The sequence below is a fragment of the Microdochium trichocladiopsis genome (assembly GCF_020744255.1).
Source record: "Microdochium trichocladiopsis strain MPI-CAGE-CH-0230 chromosome Unknown B0I36scaffold_8, whole genome shotgun sequence".
In the NCBI taxonomy this organism is placed as follows: domain Eukaryota; kingdom Fungi; phylum Ascomycota; class Sordariomycetes; order Xylariales; family Microdochiaceae; genus Microdochium; species Microdochium trichocladiopsis.
In genome coordinates this window covers 1-21,252 of record NW_025763551.1, presented here as the reverse complement: position 1 = coordinate 21,252, position 21,252 = coordinate 1, and the positions used below count along the sequence as shown (strand labels likewise).

At 54.9% G+C, this 21,252-nt stretch overlaps 5 protein-coding genes and 1 non-coding gene across 6 annotated transcripts; 3 read left to right on the top strand and 3 right to left on the bottom strand.

The window, feature by feature from the left end:
• Positions 1–74: 74 nt before the first annotated feature.
• Positions 75–6,455, bottom strand: B0I36DRAFT_386073 (uncharacterized protein; the record flags this gene model as incomplete). The annotated part of the gene is made up of 7 exons (XM_046161096.1): positions 5,508–6,455; positions 4,592–5,441; positions 3,583–4,525; positions 3,390–3,506; positions 3,051–3,327; positions 1,460–2,323; positions 75–100 (listed from the first exon to the last, which is right to left on the bottom strand). The coding sequence occupies exons 1-7, from the start codon at positions 6,355–6,357 to the stop codon at positions 75–77; spliced, it is 3,927 nt and encodes a 1,308-aa protein (XP_046008864.1). The 5' UTR covers positions 6,358–6,455.
• Positions 6,456–6,636: 181 nt separating this feature from the next.
• On the top strand, positions 6,637–9,884 carry B0I36DRAFT_293233 (uncharacterized protein). Its single transcript, XM_046151789.1, has 3 exons — positions 6,637–8,625; positions 8,691–9,033; positions 9,131–9,884. Exons 1-3 carry the CDS (start codon positions 6,674–6,676, stop codon positions 9,752–9,754), a joined length of 2,919 nt encoding a protein of 972 aa, XP_046008863.1. The 5' UTR covers positions 6,637–6,673; the 3' UTR covers positions 9,755–9,884.
• A 576-nt stretch (positions 9,885–10,460) lies between these two features.
• B0I36DRAFT_248705 (uncharacterized protein) lies at positions 10,461–11,369 on the top strand (the record flags this gene model as incomplete). Its single annotated transcript, XM_046150408.1, has 2 exons — positions 10,461–11,279; positions 11,310–11,369. Coding segments are annotated over 2 exons (879 nt in total), but the record flags the coding sequence as incomplete, so codon positions are not given.
• A 939-nt stretch (positions 11,370–12,308) lies between these two features.
• On the top strand, positions 12,309–14,000 carry B0I36DRAFT_249343 (Alpha/Beta hydrolase protein; the record flags this gene model as incomplete). The annotated part of the gene is made up of 1 exon (XM_046150467.1): positions 12,309–14,000. One exon carries the CDS (start codon positions 12,309–12,311, stop codon positions 13,998–14,000), a length of 1,692 nt encoding a protein of 563 aa, XP_046008861.1.
• Positions 14,001–14,099: 99 nt separating this feature from the next.
• B0I36DRAFT_272154 (uncharacterized protein) lies at positions 14,100–15,436 on the bottom strand. The gene is made up of 3 exons (XM_046151305.1): positions 15,215–15,436; positions 15,058–15,145; positions 14,100–14,943 (listed from the first exon to the last, which is right to left on the bottom strand). The coding sequence occupies exons 1-3, from the start codon at positions 15,305–15,307 to the stop codon at positions 14,183–14,185; spliced, it is 942 nt and encodes a 313-aa protein (XP_046008860.1). The 5' UTR covers positions 15,308–15,436; the 3' UTR covers positions 14,100–14,182.
• A 2,110-nt stretch (positions 15,437–17,546) lies between these two features.
• B0I36DRAFT_t127 lies at positions 17,547–17,621 on the bottom strand. The gene has a single exon. It is a non-coding gene; the product is annotated as a tRNA-OTHER (tRNA).
• Between the last annotated feature and the right edge of the window lie 3,631 nt (positions 17,622–21,252).

Here is a 21,252-nt window from a genome sequence, read left to right as displayed (position 1 = left end):
GGCATAGTCCTTGGTGTCTGCGGCGGTCTTGGTGCGATCTCGTCGGACTGTTGGAGGCCAGTCGACATGACCCTTTATCCAAGAGCCTGGTCAATATTCGCTGTGAAGTTTTGAACCTATTAGTGCAAGACGCCAGTGGACAGTAGGAAATCGGGTAACTCACGGTATACCGGGAAGTTTGATGGTTAGAGGTGCCTGGCGGCTGCTCGTTGTGTTTCCTTCGGAAGGTGGCTTGTCTTAGAAGAAAAATTCGAAGTTCTCCGGATTTGTCTCCGTGGCTCAGGGGCACGGTGCTGGATGCTTATATGCCTTTTAAATGCTCTTCGCGATGAAAAGAATGGATACTGGTAGCTCACCACTTCGCATCGCAAGCGTATAGTATGTGTATCTTCTCGAACGCTTGAATGTACTTGGAGGCGATTCGAAGTACCGAGGTTATTGGAGCCCAGATCCATGGGAGGAAAGGGGTCCCCTTGCAAAGAATATCGACAACCTTGGCGTAGTGTTCTAAGCCCGAGAGAAAGGGTAGAAGACGCCGCATGTTTCTCAGCTCTTGTCTCGCTACAAGCTGGGTCTTGACCTTAAGTGCGGTTTGACGAACATCCTCGATCTTAATCGTACCGAAGTCCCGAGCATGAACTGGGCTGATCGTCTGCCGCAGGTCATCGAATGCTCTCTATATCAGTCTTGTCGCGGTTGGGCATGGCGCTGGTCGCATTGGCATCTTAATGATCTTTGTCTTTGTGAAGGGTCTTGAACACGACGATCGCGTTTGGGCAAGATAGAATGAGCAGGGTCAGGGGAGCTCACAGGGCAGGAAGCTGCCGATCTGCTCAACTGCACCAGGCAAAATGTGACCCATCTTGCGGACCAGACCCCACTGGTTAGCGGGCTGTGCATAAAAAATGTCTGCCTTGAAATCCGCCTTCATCCAACTCAGCCCCTGTGAGCTGCGGGGGTTCTGTCCCGTACCGCGGCCAGTGATAAGACTAGCGAAAATCATTAGCTATCTCCCTAGACACTCAGACATGTATCATGCTGGCCAAGACCGACATCTATGCCTGGAGGCACTCATGCGTTCCCCCTTTGCACTTCTACGTATCTATCAATGACGAACCGGTCCTCTGCGAGTCGTTGTATGGCCCGCTTGCTTATGGATTACATTAGTAATCTCATATAAGAAATCGAGGGCACCTTAACGGTTTTTAAAAAACTTAGTATCCTCCTTATAAAAAAACTTGGTACTCTAAGATGGTACCAAGTTTTCTACGTATAGGTCGGGAATAGCGGAAACGGTTAATGCACAACGGTAGATAAAGGCGTACTGAAATCAGCGTTAGCTCGTCGAGCGAATATATATAGCTCTATGAGGCCACGGTCGTAACATATTTAGCCATTCATATCTCTAATCGATACGGCCTTGCCACCATTACTTCCTCTCCGTCTTCATCACATATACCTCGAATCATCTCCATATCGTGTTCCACGCCCTTAGAGTCGTCCTCTGCAATCCCCGCGACACTGAACTGTAGCAAGCTTGGGTCGCTTGAGCTGTCGTCGTTAGCAAGCCTCTCATTGCTGTACATTACCCCTTTCTTGTAGTCCTCCTGATCAATCCCATCTCCTCCAACCTTGATCTTGATCCGTCTGACTCTGAACGCGAAGACGAAGTCCTCGCTCCCCGTGAAAGATGTTTCGTCACTTTCCGCCTTGCTAAATCCCATGCTGGGCCCAAGAGACACAGGCAGCCCCGCCGCCGCGGACGCAGTTCCGGCAAGACCGTCGGCACTGACCTGGCCCTCAATGCCTGCCTCACGGGCGGTCCTGCGCGTCACTCTGGCGCCAGTTACCGTCTTGACACCCACGACGACGTACAGACCCCTTGCCCGTCGCAGACCGTGCCGCTGCAGGAACTGCATTGCCCGCGGGGATGACGATATAGCATGAGACAGATCCTCGTCGCTCGGGTAGTGCTCCTCTGTAATCATCTGGTCAAACTCGAAGAGCTCCGACGAGCCACGAGAGATGTCTAGCCCAACGTTGACGCCCACGAACTGCAGAAAAGACGTCCACACCCCGAACTGACCCGAGAGCTGCTTTTCCCTGGACCACGAGACGTTTTGCTTGGTGGATCTGAAGCCGACGTTCAGCGATTCCCTCGGAGATGACGATGGCCCGGTTTCTGTCAATCGACCTGTGGATATTGGGACGGATACAAGGGCCGGGACAGGCTGAACGGGTGAGATGATGATGTTGCCCAGCTTCAGGGGCCCATCTGGTGGATAGTCCCATGATGGGGTGAGGAAGTAGCTCTTGAAAAGTGCTGACATGTGTAACGACGTCAGCCTCAAGGCCTCTATGTTGCAGTTATAGGTGGTTTCTGACACCGAAGCAAGATGGCCTGGGCGACTTCGGGGGGGGCTTGCTTATGCTAAACTAATGCGGACCCCTCTTTGTATAAGCCCCGCCTTACGTATGAAGTCTACGTTGCGATTCGTGCGGGGTCGTTGGGTCCCGAGAGCCATCCACCTACATTGAAGGAGGTGGATTTCTCGGGTGAGCTCATTAAGTCATCCGCCGTGTTCTAGCAGCAGGTCGACTTCTGATGAGAGCATATTTCATCAGTAGGCCCAGCAGTCTAGCTCGGTCTCCAGACAGAATCCCTATCCGCCTCACTGGTCTTGTTCACTAAATCTAGGCGCGCGCAGGTCCGCCACGGAAGCTTTCCACATGGAGTGACTCAAGCTACAGACTGGGCAGATCTACACACAAGCTGTGGCCATGCTCTGTCGTGTATACTGAATGTGCGCTGGCCGAGGTGGACCTTCAATACACACGTGGACAAGGGGCGCCGGACGCTCCTGTGGTCAACATCACTCAGTACCTCAATCTACTTATCAAGGGTCTTGCCATGCCGCCTTTCCATATGCCGTCTCGGAAATCCCTCACTTGCCCCTGGGTACCGGCAACCCGGTTCCGCGTAATGAAAGCTTTTCAATTCACTGTGTATCGCGTCGATGTGGCGTTCTAATTGCGTCTTCGTAACATACGTCCTTCCACAGCTAGGGTGCTGGCATTGTAGGGCCGGTCATGAGTCCGCCTATGACGGCTGACTTTGTGTGGACTATCGAATGTCTGATCACACTGGTCACACGCGAAGCTGGTGATGATGTCCAAGCGTGGCTTAATCAGTCCCGGCCACTCATCCTGCCATATTGGATTCGTGACATACCTCCTTTGCTGCGCTGCTATTCTTGCGTCGGCCTCCTCCAAGCTGGTCTGCCAATCTATCCGCTCGCCCTTCCGCAGGTTGAAATAACGTTCCACCTACATCTTGAAGGTTAGATCGTGCCCAACATCTCTTAGCCAAATCGAATTCGAATACTTGCCATATCTGTCGTTTTGGTCCCGAGATGCGCCGCAATGGATGCCCAGTCAGATCCGAGGGACTGCAATAAGTCTGAGAACTTGATCTCTTCCGCAATCGGCCAGTAGGATGAAGGTTGCTTTTGTTCGAATGGTTAGTTCGATATGCTACCGGCTTTCAGAATATAGAGGGTTGCGCTACCCCGTGCTGCTCACCTGTACAAATATGGAATATTTCCGGCCGCTGTCAGTGGCGAACTGCAGATGCCACTCGGAACGGCAAGTGCTGCAAAAGAACTGATCAATGTCCTCATTGCTGGCCATCCCTATGCATGCAGTATGGGACCATGTCTTGCACAAGTCGCATTGGATAAAGAATTCTCCCATATCTTCGTGACCCCTGAAGATGCGTTGAAAAACGCTCTCGTCCTTGAGGCTTCGTCTTCCCGAAGGCTCAAATGGGGGTGGACCTGGGTAGTCATCATGACCACAAACGCAGCGGACGGCTTCCTCGTCAGGAGAAGACTGCGCTGCATCATCTGAGCTCGAACTTACATCAGAAGAGCTCGACATTACACCCACCAAAGCGAGAAGTTCGTCATCGAGGTCTGCTGCTTCTTGCTGTTGCAGGCTCGACGAGCCTCCCTGGAGTAGGTCTAGCCCTTGTTCGCGGAGTCTCGCCCGCTCATCTTGAATTGTCGTTCGAGTATCGTGCCCCGAGGGCGCTGAGCTTCCCTGTTCGCCCTCACCATTCTCGGTGAACTCATCGTAATGGATCGGGAGTGATTTTATGGCAATGTCCCTTAGGTGCCCGACTATGTGCTCCTCAATGTTACCGCTGACGCCTGTTTGGCCGGGCGTCGCTCCACAAAGCGGACATGCTGGGAACAGTGGCCCGAGGGTGCTTGCACTTCGATCAGCCATGATGCGGAGCTGGTTATCTGACAATCTGGACTTGTGCGCGCTTCTCAAATGCTCAATGTAGTCCTGAGGAGTAGTGCTGAGATGGTCCGCGTGTGCTTTTGACGCACAGCGCCACCGCAGTGCGTGGCGCTTCATATGTCGGATCCACTCTGCGCTGTGTGCATATAACTCGTGCGGTGTATTGCAATTGTCGAATAAGCAGACGTACGGATCGAGGTCGCCCTTGACGTGCATTCTTGACAGCGTTGATCAGCAACCTGTCCTTCATGTACCCCCGCCCTTAGACATAATGAACACCTACTTCCACTTCTGGTCATCCATGACTTCGACTGCAGGCAATGCGTAGAAGCAGTATGGGCACGTGATCTCCCCAACAGCAACTGCAGCTCGTCTCCAAACAGGGTCCGATAGACTAGGCTTAGTGTCGTGAAGTTTACGTCCTGAGTGCACAGAAGATGGCTGCGTCCCTTTCGATGCCGCAGTCTCGCCCGTCGTTTTTTGGAGCTGGGCATGTTTGGCTCGCACAGAATGCAGGGGAGGCAATGGGAAGCTGAGTGCATCGTGGCGGGTGAAAGCGACGGTTTTCGACATGGAGATTATCGATGGAGTTGAGGCCTGGTGGAAGCCCCTGACGGCCAGAGTGGTGGCGCTCTGGGCGTGAGAGGGTGCTTTGCCACTTCTCGCTTGCGACGGTGGTGGTATATGTGAGGGTTTGGGCCCCGACCCGGAATTTCCCGCGTTGGGTAATACGATTTTAGGCCCCTGAGAAGGTTCAGCAATCGTGATAGAACCACTGCCGTATTTCGCACGGCGGTACAGAATCTTTCTGCGCCTCAGTAGCATGGTCGTGGCTAACCTCTGGCATATGGCCTCCGTGGCGCCTTGGAAACGGTCACGAAGGTACATCAAAAACACTTGATGCAGATATGCCTCTATGTCGTCTCCCTCATCATTACGGAGGACAAAGTGGACAGCCTCTTCTGTAGTGCTTGCTTGCTTACTGGCGCGGCGTATGGTATTGGAAAGCTTGTGCAACAAGGTGATCTGACCTGCAACACTTTCGATGGCTTGTTCCAGCGCATCGTCGACCGGTGCGAGGGTATTGACTTGGATTTTCCCATCTCTTCCCAATGCTTCGAGGGCCGATATGCCTGATGGCTTGATAGTTGTCAGCGCTCAGACCAGATTCTGCGGAGCAAAGGGCAGAAGATACTGACAAGCCTCGAGACGATAATGCAGGGTCTCAAGCAAGGCCTGGACAATATCGAAGACTTCTGACGCCTCACGCAGGCGGTGATCCAGGGATTGGCGACTTGGACCAAAGACTCGAATGTTGGCCGTCCATAGGGAGAATCTTGCCAGTTGATCTTCGAACAGAGATAGCTCTCGGGGGTGTATGATGGCAGCCTGGTCGAGACATGACCTGAATTGGACCAAGCACAGGCCAGCTGCGGTTGCGATTGTAGTTGGCTGCTGCACCTGACGATAGCGCGTCTCGGGCTTAACCACGAGCTCGAGGAGGGCGCTGCCAGCAGACAGCTCGCCGAGAACGAGCTCTGGCTGGTCACCGGCCTGGAGGCGGCGGAGGATCGCGAGGGCCTGCTCGTCGGAGATGTTCTTGAGGAGCTCGACGAGGTTGCGGTGGGGGGCCTCTTGGCTGTGAAGCTGGTTGTAGCGGCGCTTGAGGGCCTGGCCGTGGGTCTCGGAGACGGAGGTGGTGTAGTGGCAGTCGATACCCCGGCGGCTGCAGACGAAGCAGACGGGCCGCTCCCCGGAGCACTTGACCTTGCGGCGGCGGCAGCCATCGCAGGCGGCGAGCACGGACGACTTGCGCGGGCCGTCCTTGTGCGGCGCCGGCGAGGAGACGTGTGATGAGGCGCGGCGCGGGGCTGACTTCGGAAGGCCGATGCTACCGCCACCGCCGCTGGCGGGCAGGAGCTGGCGCAGAGACGGAGTGGCCGAGGTTGAGGCAGCCGGGCTGGTGACGCTGGAGGCGGTGCTGAGGATGCTGGTAGCGGTAGCCTCTGGCTCGAGGCCTGGGGCGGGAGTGTCGGGCACGGGACTCATGGTCAGAGAGGGGACTGGAGGACAGGGTTCGCGTCCATTTCCAGCTGCACAAGCTCCAATACCGTGGCAGGCCGTGTCGATCCGTGATCTAAGAAAGGATGCGACACCAAGAAGCGGAAGAAATGGGAGAATAAAGCAGTTCAGTCGCGACCTGCCCCTGCAGACGATGTGGAGGTGGGGTCAGACTCCAGCACATTCGTGCTTAGCCTGCAGCCTGTCCTGCCGTGATCAGGTGACCGTGACACATGCGGGGCTGCCCTCTGAGCGCGTCGTCCGCTTCACACGATTGCAATCTGCTGTGGCCAGACTCGTCGACATGGCGTCTCTGGGCGCAGCGCTCGAAGCGCTGTCCGACCTCGCCCGCGCATGTCTGCACCGGGCACGAGACCGTCAACTCAAACTCCGTCTGGTCAACGTGATGACATACGGTCTCTTGGCTCGGCATCACCTGGCCCGCCTCACTGACGTCCGTGTCGCTGGCCATGCTCACCCTCACTATCTGGATCTGGTGAAGCAGCTCGAAGACCACTTGAGCGCCTTCACCACTGCAGTCACTGGCTCCGCCGAGGATACTGGCAAACCCCCACTTCTCACGCTCCGCTCCGAATGGGATAGGGTATGCACGAAGGACGAAGCATCACAATCCGCCTTCCTCAGCTCCATTTTCGTGCTGGCACAGGGCTCGGGTCGGCTTGAGGTCCTCATCGAAGCCCTCGAACGCTGGGAGACTGATGTACGGAGGCAGTTTCCAGAGGATCAGCTCGATCAAATCACCGACGACAACTCGGAAGCCCGGAACATCGGCGGGCCATCTTTCGCGGTCCGTCGAGCTGCGCAGTCAGTAACCGAGGCGCTGTTGGCATGTAAGGAGTGTAGCTGCCTGCCCGAGCATCACTATGGCGCAAGTCTCTGTCTGGGAACTTATCAGACGCCCGCTGCAAACGCTCAGGACGGCGTCAACTTCGACATGTTCCTGTCAACGTCGGAGAATTGGCAGGAAGTCCGCATGCATACAATTCGGGCCAAGGGCATCCACTTCGATACAGAAGCAGAGCATAGACTTAGATCACGCAAAGGCCAGTCGATATCGGAGTCGCAGAGGGCGCCGCCAGTCAAGATTGCTAAGCTATGTGAGCCTCTTTACAAAGTTCGGATGAGGAAAGTTCCGGAGAGACTGGAGTTCAAGGTCGACAAGGGCCAGCTTTACAAGTTGCATTCTCTCAAGCACACCACAACAGTGGATCTCTCAAAGAGTCCCGTTTCTCTGCAACAATGCCTTCGTGGACAGCCACATGCTTTTACTGAAAAGACCAAGCGGGTGCTGGCTGTGGTATTGAGCTATTCTATACTGCATCTACACGACACGCCGTGGCTACAATCGACCTGGGACTCGTCCAGCATCATCTTTTTTCATACTGCTAGCTCACAGATTCCCCTCAAACCATATCTCCAAGCGCAGCTCTCGAGCATGGGAGGCCATATGGACGTCCCGGTGGACGGACAGCGAATAAGCGATTGCGCACATGGACGTGAAACGCACATACGAGCGGATAGTCCCGAGGAAGATGGCATTTTCGAGCACCCATGTCCCGTGGTCGTCACCCTGGCCATGATTCTGCTCGAGATCTACTTCGTGCAACCTTTCGATGAGCTGGCTGCTCGATTCGGTGTCGACGTCGACGAACAAGGCTCCACTTGGCTTCATGCTTGCGATGTTTTCGACCGCTGCAAGCACGAGATCCCTAGCGACTCTCGACTGCTACACGCTGTTGACCAGTGTCTAAACCAAGACATCTGGCAAGACGAGGCAGGAAACAAGCTGAGATCGGACCAGACTGCCATCACAATATTTGATGGGATTGTGGTTCCACTACAGACTGACTTAGAGAAAGCCTTCAGTTACATACCCATCAGCGAGCTCGACCAGTATATTCAGAACATTGATCTCAGTAGCTGGAATCAGGCCTTGTGGAACGAGGCGACGCCATTGTCAATCCCTCAGAGTCATATCGACACTAGTAAAACCAATTCAGACATCTCTCTGGAGGTGCCTTCAGCGTCTCCAGGTTCGGTCTGTAGAGACGCGGAGCAATGCACACAAAATCTCCTAACCGCGGAACTCGGTCTATCCGGCTTGGAGACAGTCAGTAGGACGCCCTCGCCACTGTCTCAAATGGTGAATCCAAGCGTCGTGGTGCAGAGTAATGAGCACAACATCCATCGATTCTTCGATGACGAGTCGGGCCCCGAATGTCAGATACTCGAAAGGTATGTCAAAACTGTAACAGGACAGAATTCAGACTGTGGCAAATACTAATGTGTTATGATCGCAGTTGCCAAGGCTACGCAAGCTGGCACTCACAGTATTGCGGCGTCTACGACAAGTTTATATCTGCTCAATCTGCACAAATTTTGCCCACAAGTCGAGTCAAGATTGCCATCTTAGATACAGGGGTTGACTTGAATCACTTCGACATCCAGGCTAATTTCGACAGGATTAAAGCAAGGATGGACTTTGTGCGTGGGGGCAGTGACCGTCAGTCCCAAAACACGTCTGACCTTAATGGACACGGCACTTTTGTGACAGATCTGGTACTTCAGTATGCACGAGACGCAGATATTTACGTGGCAAAGATCGCCGACAAGCGGCCGTCCACCCCACAAATCATTGCTAAGGTAGGTTATAGCCAACCTGTCGATACTCTCCAGCTGGTAATTTCCATTTCAAATCCACATTACAGTTGTACTAACCACTTTGTCACTCGTTCAACAGGCAATCCTACATGCTGTCAAGGTATGGAAGGTTGATATAATTAGCATGTCCTTCGGCTTTCCCAGCCGCGATATCGAGGGCTACAGTGAACTGGAGCGCGCATTAAAACAAGCTGCGTATGAGGACGTGCTCGTCTTCGCCGCCGCCTCGAACAGCGGTGGCCGTCTAGGTCGAGCGTTCCCCGCGCGAGAACGCAATGTTATCTGCGTCCACTCGACGGACAACCTCGGCAACCCATCACCATTTAGTCCCACCGCGCAGGGAATCAGCTTGGCCACAGTAGGCGAGGCCGTTAAGGCTGCGTGGCCGTCACACCTCTGTCCGGCCGACGCCGTAGAAGATACGACGCATAAGAGTGGCACGTCCTTTGCGACCCCTATTATGGTCGGTATAGCTGCGACGTTGATGTTGTATGCGAGACTTAATTTGTCTTCTGTGCAAGCCGCGGCGCTGAAACAGCAGCAGCAGATGGAGAATCTCCTATGCCGTGTAGCGACCAAGACGCCCGGAGCACCACTAAGGGGAGGCTATCACTTTGTGGACATGAGCCTGTATGGAGATAGCTTATTCGGTAAAGAGAAGGCGTATATAGATGCCACGATCGAGGATGTACTGAGGAGCTGATCCTCACAGTTATCTTCACGTCCCAGCCAGCTCAGCCTAGCTATAATACAGATCATAAGCTTGACTTCACAAACGGGTCGCGGAAATGGTTACTGAGTTAATCTATATAATTCAGATGGAGTAGTACCCTGCCCATCATTCAGCCCGGTAGTGACGGTCAGTACCAGGGGCAAGTTGGGGTAGCGCCATAGTCAAGGGTGGGTTGGGTAAACCCCTGTCGGGTCAAGTGACGGTCATTACGATGATGGCCATTACCACAGGGGTCTGGGATGCGGCTGGACCCCTAATCGTGTTTGAACCTAACCTTAACCCCCAGCTAACCCTACCCTGTGCCGTGTCTCCTCCCCTCTCATTAAATAACACATGATGCATGCCGCGGCCGGGACAGGCTCGCAACCTATACGGCGAAAAGCCTTCGTAGTTCCTAGTTATTACACGTAGAACAGAAAATACACCTCATTTATACACTATCTAACTCTCTTCGATCTGACAGCCCAGCTGTGATTAAAGGACCATCTAGCGATGGCGATACACTACGAGGCTGACGATGGTCGCACCGGGGGCCAGGTCAGTCTGCTGAGCTGGCCTGTGGCTGACGCCAGTAGCCAGGAGCATCGCGTCCTCTTCTGCGTCTCGTGATCGACGAAGTGAGCATGCTCGGGGGAGCCACTCTATTCAATGCCAACTGCCGCCTCCAGACCCTCCGCGAGGCGATCCTCAGCTAGGTGCACTTTTGGACGAAGTACGCGCCGGAACTCAGACCACAGAGGACCTTGGCCTGCTCAACACCAAGCTCATGGTCCGTTCCCAGATCACCTTCAAAGGTGGTTTGCGCGCCATAACACCGCTCAATCGCAACCGGTGGAGCCTCAACATGGAAGCCGTCGTAGACTGGGGCCGCTTTCACCGGAGACACATCTCGGTCTTCGTCTCGACCCACACCTGGCACAGTCGAGCCTTATCACAGCAGGAGGTGGCCCAGGCCATCGAACAAGGCGACAATTCCAATTGCAAGATCCCCGGGGTCTTTTTCTACGCCCAGGGTATGCCTGTCGTTGTCAACAAGAATACATACACCGGCCTGAAAGTTATGAATGGGGCGGAGTTTACCACCACGGACATCGTTCCCGATCCGAAATTCCCTGGTTACCATCTTGCGGACGACATGAGCATCCACTTCGGTCCGCCACTCGGCATATTGTTAGAGTCGCAAGATACAAGGGGTCTAGCCATCCCAGGCCTTCCAACGGGCACCGTGCTCATCCGGCACATCACGCATACCCTCGATCCAGCCAATCCCCACTACAGATTCTTGTCGGGGAAATGCTCTCGCCGGGGGTTGCCAGTTGTCCCGGCATTTGTCCTTACTGACTATAAAGCTCAAGGCAAGACTTTTGAGGAGGTACTGTTGGAGCTGCGAGGAAACCGTATGACAAATGGTCAGCCTTCGAAATGCGACTTTACCAGCCTCTATGTTCAACTATCCCGGTGCAGAACACTACAAGGCATCAAGCTTCTCAGTCCCGTACGACCGCAGGACTTCCTTGGGAATGAGCCAGATCAAGGCATAATTGATGCCATGCAGAGGCTGACGAGTTGGGATCGCAGGCCTTGACTGGGTGCCCTCCAGCGTCGCCTGATAGGCCAAATCTTGGGCGCACTAATAGTGACTGTTAGTTTGCGACCTTCGCACTGAACTACTGGTCAGTTTGGTCAAGTTACACTGAACTATCAGTGTGGCCTCTGAGGCCTGGACTGCACCAGCAGTGTAGTCGAGAGACGTGCACTCAACTATTAGTGCGTGCACTATTAGTGTACACTGCAGTGTGCACTAATAGTACTGAAATTAGCTTGCACTATTAGGAGCGCTGCTTCAGACATCTGGCTATCGATCTGACAGGTTCTTGCATTATGACGACTCGATGGTGGTGTGCGGCACATCGTATAGGATAACGTGACGCACGCCCAGCGTGTCGATGCCTCCAGCTGATCCTCCTAAATGGCCCCGGTGAGGCGCGTGGCTTACACTATCCAAGCTTCTCATTCGTCCACGCATGGCCGTGAGATCCGATCCCTCTCAGCCTAAGGGAAGAACCCTAGATATTGCCAGTCCTGCAAGGCTTACAGATAGATCCACCTTTTCTTATGAGCTTGGTTACTCAAACATCCCAGACGCATCGTGAACAGTTCACCGAGCAATGGCCCAATTGATGGTTTTGTGGCTTTTGTAAGGTTATGAAACGTGATCCTTCTACCTTAGTATAAGGTCTGACTTGCTTCTGCACAGACTCAGGAGCACATAAACCTTGTCAAATATGCATGGCTTACAAGACCGTATACGAAACGATAGGACCATTCCCCACTGAGCTATGTTGTATGCCTTCTCACCACTCCGTACAGAATCTTCGATTATACTTACCCATCCTCAAACTATAAAGAGGACCAGGTTTCTTGTTCCAAGTGCTCAGGTCTCGGACTTCACCATCTTTTCTAATAAGACCCCTGAAGAATCATTGTACTCAAACTGCAAATCTACCAGCATCAACTGACGATCATGCGCCTCAACTTTGCACCCATTGCCATACTAGCAGGCTGTCGGCTGGCAGCGGCTAGCTGTTCAGGACCTCGTGTCCAAATTGGCAACGGCACCGTCATTGGGGAGACGAAGAATTCGATTGATACATTCCTGGGAATTCCTTATGCGGATCCTCCTGTGCGCTTCAGTCGGCCTCATCATGTTTCTTCGACGTTCGAAAATGGCGTCTTTAACGCCACGGGAATTCCACCTAGCTGTCCCCAGCATCCGATGATCGTCCACCCGGATGCTCTCGCCCAACTGCCGCCAGAAATCACCGCCATGTTTGGGGAGATTGTAGGTCATCCCACGTTGGTCAGCGAGGACTGCCTCAATCTTATCATCCGTCGGCCTTCATTCGCAACACCTGAGTCAAAGCTGCCCGTGCTCTTTTGGATTTATGGTGGAGCCTATGAGAACGGCTTCACTCTCGCCTACGACTGGTCTGACCTCATCGCACGATCTGTGGCTCTGGACCAACCCATCATTGTCGTCGGAGTGAACTACCGCGTCGGCGCCTGGGGATTCCTCCCTGGCAAAGAAATACAGGTCGATGGCAGTTCAAATCTTGGTCTGCGCGATCAGCGACTGGCCCTACAGTGGGTGGCCGAGAACATCGAGGCCTTTGGCGGCGACCCCGACAAAGTTACAATTTGGGGCGAGTCAGCTGGGGCATTCTCCGTCTTCAATCATCTGATCGTCAATGACGCCGATCATACCTACAACGGTCGAGAACTTTTCAGGGGCGCCATCATGAATTCGGGATCATCAGTACCCGCGCAGGCTATTGACAGTCCGACCGCCCAGCGTATTTACAACTTGCTCGTGTCTGCTGCTGGGTGCGAGTCTTCAGACGATAGCCTATCGTGTCTGCGTGAGATACCTTACCCACAACTTCTTAATGCAACAGCCGCTATCCCGGGACAACTTGGAACAGATGGAGTGAGACTAAACTTTGTCCCGCGACCTGATATCGAGGACACGTTCTTCCCATATTCTCCTGAGATTCCACTCCAAGCTTCAGGGCCCAAAGTTGCGCCAGTACCAATCATCTCAGGCACGCAGGATGATGAGGGCACCTTCTTCTCTCTCATCATGCTCAATGCAACCAACACTTCCTCGACCGTCCATGAAATGCAAGGGTTCTTCCCCACGGCTCCAGTTGAGAGTCTTGAGCACATCGTAGAACGCTACTCCGAAGATCCGTCCTTTGGGTCACCATACGACACAGGGTCAGATGATCAATTATATCGGGGTTTCAAGCGCAACGCCGCAATCGTTGGTGATGTCGTCTTTCAATTCCAGAAGCGCGCATTCCTTCACTCCATTGCTGACAAGCTGCCAGTGTGGGATTATCGAAGCACCTACACTAAAGGTGCCCCGTTTTTGGGCACTTTCCATGGCTCCGACCTTGGTCTTCTTCGGAGTGGCGAGCCGAAGGGATCTTACGACGCCATTCTGCAGTACTATATCAGCTTTGTCAATTTTCTGGATCCCAACGCACTCAGCCATGATCCCAGTTCAAGGACGCTACTGAATTGGCCCACGTGGAGCAGAGACCGCCAGGAGATGATGCAGTTCACCGACAATACTACCGTGGTCTCGGTCGACAACAGAAATGAAGCTGCATTTGACTACTTTGTCCAGGTTCAATCAGAGTTCCTGCTATAGGTAAATTGTCCGCTGTTCTTGTATAGCCCCAGTACACGTGTCTCTATGCTACGGGTAAATCGTCATGCGAGAGGGCTCACAGCATGTGAATAGCAAGCATGAGTTCATAGAATCATAGTTGAGGTAGATTAATACATCGGGCTTCACCCATTTTTCTGCATATTCCGATTTGCGACAGAGCTCTATAGAGCTTGCCAATCAATTGCATCCTCGCCCCTCTGCAGCCTCCAATAATTAGTGGCATGCAACATATCATCACACCCATCCAACAGTACTCTCCATTTTCTCGCGAACCCTTCAGTCAGCTCCCAGCCTATTGGGTGCCATGGATCTTTCCAGACGAGCACGCCATTGCCACCTGAGCTCTCTTCTTGGTGGAAGCACATGCCGCCGAATACATCTGCAAGAAGCTCGACGTAGTCAAACGAAGACGCTGCTAGGATAGCATTGTCACGCATCTGTGGGTGCGGTAGTGTCTCAATCCAGGACCCATGCGGTACAGTGCGCTGTAGCCACGTCGGCCGCAGGCTTTCTGGCAGGCTCTCTGTGGAAGAAGGGCCAGGGAACTTCACCAGCTTGCTATCTAGAACGCAAGAGCCCTTCGGTGGTGGCTGGAACAGCGCGTCAAAGGAGTGGAGGATTTGAACGTTGGTAGCCACGGCACGGAAGACATTATACTGGATAAGAGGGATCAGATGATCACGGCCGAGTGGGAATGGGCCTTCCAATCTCATCCACGGCGTCCCAGACTGTAGACATGACACTCTTCTCGAAGCAATATGATTTTTGGTGCTCTTTTCGTCGCTGATCTGCTCTTGACGCTCGCGAGCACTGCTTGTTGGCGAACTCGCAATAGAGGACACGGTCTCGATGCGTGGCTTTCGCCTACGGGGTGCGGCTACGTTAGGCACAAGCCTTTTGGCCTCGAATGCTTTCCTCTTGCCTTACAAAGATAACTGTCAGTATGAAAAAGTCATAAATATCGCGCGTTCTATGACGCAGCCTTCATCTTCTGCTCCAAGGCACGTGAGAAGGGACGAAAGGGGTCCATTCTTACGATGTGCCCGCACGTTTAGTCTGCTCTGTATTTTGCGCCTATCGGCTCGCTCTTTGATGCCAGTCCAATCGTCCTGGGGACCAAGAGCCTGAAAATGGTCAATTATACATATATTATATCCAATGCTGTAGTGGATATAGATTGGCTGAGAACCTACCTCTGTCATAGAAGAATACATAGGCACTATGTCCACGAGGACGGCCGGACCGTCCTCGACTCCTAACAATATGTGCGCAGCGTTTCTCTGCATTGTACAAGGTCGATGACTAGAAGTCTTGTGCTTTTCTAACCCGCGAATGTAAAGTTAGACTCGGTTCTTGATGGGTAGTGAGGAAGCAGCGATGACACGAATAAATGATGTTAATCAAGCTGTCAGATGAGACCTCAGATGTGAGGGAGACAAAGCAATTCGGAGATTCCTTCGGACATTGAACAGCCCGAGTGCCTGGAATCAACCGTATATGCAGGCGGCTTACATGACAGGGATGAGATGTGGGCCCGGGCTGGTGGGGCAGACGCCGTGAGACAATTTAACGTGGGCCTTTCGTCAGGTCTAGCTAAATATAGCTAAGGGTAGCGCTAAAGGCGGCGAAACGATTGGGAGGATATCGACCCTTGTTTGGCCATCAGCCATTATTACGGAGAGCCGAAACGTAATATGTCCGTGTCTGAACAATCAATCCGGTATCTCACCGTTTTGGGTGGTTCAAACGCCGCCATTTTTGGAGGCCAAAGCCGCCGAAATTAGCACCCTTTGAACCAAGCCGATAACACTTATCCAGGCAGTAGCCCCGGGCCAGTACGGGCCATGCCAGTATGTACCTTTAACCTTCGCCTGCATATTCTTTACCATTACCGGCATCGATGTAATCGCACAGGGGGTCGCCCATGTTGAACCCGCGGACGAAGTTATCAAATGTGGCTTCGGAGAGAACTTCCACTACCTTGTTGTGACGGCCAACCAACAGGGGATGTTTGTTACGGGCGTAGAAGAGCCCAAACAACTAGGCCACAGGATCAGGCCAAGGACAAGGGCGGATCATGTGGCGGTGCCGTCACAGGTTCCTTATGTAAGCACGATAAAGGACGATAAGGAAGGTACGTACCGGTCATGCATATCTGCATGACCGACACCACGCCAAGAAGGATGGTCATCAATATATGCATGACCATCAGGATCAGATCCGTGACCTGGCCACGACCATCGGGGCCAGAGTCATGACCACGGATGAAGGACAAAGGATATATAGACGCGGGGGATCTCCTAGATACACAGTCACTACCTTTGTACTTCAGCGATCAATCTAAGTATCAGTTTCACCCACACTTGAACTAGTCACTCAATTGCCGAGACTGGTATCTCTTCCAAGAGACACGAACGACAACCCAGAGAGAGAACGACAGCAGAGTGTTAGTTGTTATTGTACAGGCTTTACCTATCTTGCAGAACAGCAACCCCAGCGCCCTGCCAGACGGTTGACCCCGGAGGCAGGATCGTGACACGGTCCTTGGTAGGAGTGGAGTGATAGACTGTATTTAAACCTAGCCCTTACCACCCTAGAATAAGATAGTAGGGAGGATGGATCGGGTTTAATTACGAAAGACCCATTGTAACTTTTTTAAGATTTACTAGTACGGCTGCGAATATATCCTGGGCGAGTTACGGGGCCCAGCTAGGTGAGGCGCTTAACCCTGACCATCATTCCCGGCCGGGTTGGCCTCACTTTCGGCGATTCCTGGTGGGACAGGGGGCCGGGGGCACGGGCCATTGAGCCCATTCCGGTACCCCAACTAACCCCAGATTGAGTTCATTCCGGCCAGCGAAAAATGGGCTAACCCACAGCTAACCCAACCCCAAGCCCAACCCCAACTAGCAGGGGTCCGAACCTGTGGGGCCCAGTCGCGCCCTCATATGCGTACATGCACAGGCCGCACGACGACGAGGGAGGCGCGTCAGACTGCCAGAGCAAGCAGGCAGGCAGGAGGCGCGCGCAAAAGAGAGAGGCAGAGAGAGGAGGGCCAAAAAAATGCCACGCCTAGGAGTCGAACCTAGCTCTTCAACTGTGACTAGCTCGAGCGTCCGGGTCGGATGGCTCCACAAGCTCAGGTCAGGGACCCTTATTCCTGCGGCCGACGTGGGAATGGAGAGCTATATAGCAGTGACGTCATGACCGCTAGACCAGCGAGGCTCTCTGGCTGTTTGTTGAATAGTCAGTCGCTTATTTGGATATATAAGGCTCAGGCAGGCAGGCAGGTCGGCAGGCAGGTCGGCAGGCTGGTCGGCAGGCAGGCCGGCAGGCAGGTCAGCAGGTAGTACGGCGGCAGCGGTAGCAGGTCGGCGGAGTAGTGGCAGTTCGTCGGAGCCGGTAGCAGGTCGGCAGGTAGTTAACATAGCGAAAATACCTCCGAAGCGGAGGAAGGGGTGCCGGCAAAAAGAGCTACCCACTTGAGAATCTCTACGAGACGAAGAGATTCTCAAGTAGGCGCAGTAATCCGGCCCGGAGTTGAACCAGGGATTCCGCTTAGCAATTGCTAGCGACGTCTTACCGCTTGACCACCGGGCCTGTTTGTTCTTAAGAGACTGGCTGCTTATTTGGATATATAGGGTCTGGCCGTGGCAGGCTGGCAGAGGTCGGCAGGTAGGTCGGCGGCGGCGGCGGTAGCAGTTCGGCGGCGGTAGTAGTTCGGCAGAGGTATAGTAGTTTAGCGGCGGTAGTAGTTCGGCGGCGGAGGTAGGTCATTCCCGGCCCGGAAGGGTACGGGCTATTAAGTTCATTCCGGTACCCTGAGTTCATTCCGGCCAGCGTAAATGTGCTAACCCCTAGCTAACCCAACCCTAACTAGTAGGGGTCCGAACCTTAACCCCCCCAGCTCAGCTACGCGTGTACGGCTAGGCACTGCTGCGAAAAGGGGGACAAGGTAAGTAATAGGTAATAAAAAGGAGATAAGCGCGTACGCGTAACAGCGCGAGCCCGGGGAGTCTAAAGGGGAGAGGGGACGCGCGTAAGAGGAGATAGAGGGAGGAGGAGAATGAAACGGACGCGCGCGCGCATTTCGATTGAACTATAATACTAGCTTAGGGTCTCTTCCCAAGAATATACGCAAGAGTCGAAGATCAGAAGTAGTACCGAGAAGAGAATCGCATACGACAGGTAGTACTCCACGATGGACCGCAGCAGCCAGGGAGGCGACTACGAGAGCGATTACGGCAGCGCCGCGCAGCAGCGGCAGCAGCAGCAGCAGGAGGACGCGAGAGCTACAGCAACGACCGAGCCAGCAGTAACACCAGAGCTCTATCTATATCGGGCAAGCCGCGTACTAGTCTGCACACTATGTAGGGCAGGAATCGCAGCGGCCGTAGGTGGTGTAGTTACCCACTACCGACAGAGGCACCAGCTTAAGGGCGGCCAGCTACGGGCAGTCAAATCGGCGGCAGCAGTAGCAGCAGCAGCAGTAGAGGGCCGTGGAGGGCTCGTAGAGCCGCACGAAGCAGAGGTACCGGCAGACGGTAGTCCAGCTATCCCGCAGCTCCAGGTCCACTCCGGATTCCGCTGTAGGGCGTGCCGGTTCGTAACGAGGAGCCGGGACGAGGTCCAGAAGCACCAGGCGAGGGAAGCAGCCGACGGCGATACTAGCCACTGCGAAGGCTCGCTAGGTACGGGCTACGCGCGCTGGAACGAGGTACAGCTACAGTCGTTCTCGTCAGCGAGGCGCCGTACGCGGTACTGGATTGTAGAAGCGCTAGCGGTAGGGCGGCAGGCGACCCCAGAGGCGGCAGCGGGGCCGGACAGCGGCGGCGGAGGTCAAGTCTGGGAGGCCCACATGGCGGCGTACGAGGCTAAAGCGGCCGCCGAAGAGGCGGAGCGGGGCCGGATTATCGACTACGAGGCCGGCGTCGACTATGAGTCGCCGTGGGTGAGCCAGATGGGCTGGGCGGCGCATCTGGCCGGCAAGGATATGGCGGAACTACGGCGCGCCGCCGAGCCAGGTCTATCGACGAAGGAGCTAGCTAAACTAAGCTGGTCCGTCCGGAAAGAGAGGGAGGCTTCGGAGGCGACGCTCGTACGGCTGGGCCAGAGCTTCAACCGGGTAATCGAGCGGTGTAGCCGGCGGATCGGCCAGGTACCCGTGGAGACGCTCTGCTGGCTAGCAAGCCGCGACCCGAACCGGCCGTCGCCGCGGCCGTTCCGCGTTAAGCAGGAGGCGCATACGATGGAGAAGTACCGGAGCTACTGGCGGCGCTATCTCTGCTACTGCGTCCGGGTCTTCCGGCTCGGCCGTACGGAGGCGAGGAGGAAGCACCAGGTCCAGTTTACCGACCAGCAGTGGGCCGCTCTCGAGGCTATTATAGAGGCTCTCGATAGTACGGAGGAGGAGAGCTCCCGGGTAGGGGGCGGCGGCGAGGAGGAGGAGAATCGCGAGGGCGACGGCGACGACGGATATCTAGACGAGGCCGTCTTCACGTTCTGTGTTCTGTCGCTTACGCAGCGGGTACTAGTACAACCGTACGTAAACCCGCTACTACACTTCACTACCGTACTCGCGATCGACCCCGTCCGAGCACGATTTCGGCCGCCGGCCGAGTTTACAACACTACTAGCGGGTCTAGCGTGGTGTAGCCGCGTACTACTACTAGAGTACTTCTTCGAGCACGTCCCGATCCAGGAAGAGGATAGTACTACGGACTCCGGCGAAGGGGAGGACGAAGAGCGTAGCCAGCTCCAGGCTAGGGATATCGACGTATTTATGGACGGCTATCGGCAGTGGATCGCAGACGGCTCGTACAGCCCGTTCAGTACGCTAACCCGGTTCTTAACGATCGGAAAGGGCTACCGCCAGAAGGAAGGGGGGGCAGCACGGATTATCTGGGAGGACGGGAAGCAGGCGCTCCGGCTACACGGCTTCCGGATCGAGGTCCAGAACTTCCGGCGGATGGCCCAGGGGCTCGTCTCAACAGCCGAATCGGCGCTCGACGGGCTTCTGTACGGCCAGTCGGCGGTACTACTAGGACGGATCGAGCTTAGCAAAATCAACGACAGCGTAATGTACGAAGGGGGTGGGAAATCGTTCATCTCAAACCCGCAGAACAGCTGGCTTCAAGCCGGGCCCCGCGTCGTTGCCGAGCTCGTTTCGGAGAGGCTCTGGTCGTCCCAGCGGCAGCAGTACCACCGGGAGCGGTCGCAGAAGTGGCTAAACCAGATCGGAACGCTAAAGAGCCAGCTACTCGTACTAACGCACGTCTGGGGAGGCCAGCCAGGCCGAGGGCCCGAGATCACGAGCGTGCGGTATCTAGATACGAAGCAGCTAAGCCGGAGCGTCTATATCTTCGACGGGCAGGTAATGCTCGTAACGGACCGAGATAAGGCCAAGTCGATCCGGGGCTACGGCCGAAAGGTCGCACGCTTTCTCCCGGAACGGGTCGGGCAGCTACTTGTCGTCTATCTCGTCTGGCTAGTCCCGTTCGAGGAGATGCTTCTCGATGCGACGCGGGCTCGAAAACCGTCGGAATCGCTGCGGCACTGGCTATGGAAGGACGGCCGGAAAGGCCGCTGGGGAACGGACGTGCTTACGAAGGAGCTTAGGGCAGCTACGGCGGGCTATCTCGGCGTCGAGCTAGGTACTTCGACGTACCGCCATCTCGCGATCGAGCTAGGCCGTACGATTCAGGGGCTTATCGTACAGCAGAAGGAGCTCGAGGTCGGCGCGGCCGATGACGGATACGGGCCCGAGGATGAGGAATTCGACGAGGCTACTGGCGAGCTACGACCGAGGGACCGGACGGAGGTAATCTGGGATCTGCAGGCGACACACAGCAGTGCCATGGCACGATCGCACTACGCGATCAACATCCAGTTCCCAGGGCAGCTACAGCCGCAGATGATCGCCAACTACCGCGAGATCAGCCGGCTCTGGCACCAGTATCTGAGCTGGGATAGCCAGGGTAAGGGCAAGTCGCCGGACCAGGCGCAGAAGCGGACGAGGAAGCGGAAGCGAGAGTCTACGGAGGCCGAACTCCCAGGTAGGGAGGAGACGATAGAGTCGAGCCCAGAGCCGGCGAAGCAGAGGAAGACGCTCCCAGAAGCCGTCGGGGAGGTCCGGCGCCGGGTCCAGCACGGGCTCGAATCGATTATTGGGGCCGGTGCGCGCTGGAGGACGGCAGAACAGGAGCAGGCCATGGTCCGGATCATACAGATG

Bases quoted from the DNA above. Each gene is read 5' to 3' on its own strand.
- B0I36DRAFT_272154 (XM_046151305.1), bottom strand. From the start codon at position 15,307: ATGCAGAGAAACGCTGCGCACATATTGTTAGGAGTCGAGGACGGTCCG. The intron at 15,146-15,214 runs GTAGGTTCTCAG...GACCATTTTCAG, and splicing joins TGTATTCTTCTATGACAGAG to GCTCTTGGTCCCCAGGACGA. The intron at 14,944-15,057 runs GTAAGAATGGAC...TATCTTTGTAAG, and splicing joins ACTAAACGTGCGGGCACATC to GCAAGAGGAAAGCATTCGAG.
- B0I36DRAFT_293233 (XM_046151789.1), top strand. From the start codon at position 6,674: ATGGCGTCTCTGGGCGCAGCGCTCGAAGCGCTGTCCGACCTCGCCCGC. The intron at 8,626-8,690 runs GTATGTCAAAAC...TTATGATCGCAG, and splicing joins GAATGTCAGATACTCGAAAG to TTGCCAAGGCTACGCAAGCT. The intron at 9,034-9,130 runs GTAGGTTATAGC...CTCGTTCAACAG, and splicing joins CCCCACAAATCATTGCTAAG to GCAATCCTACATGCTGTCAA.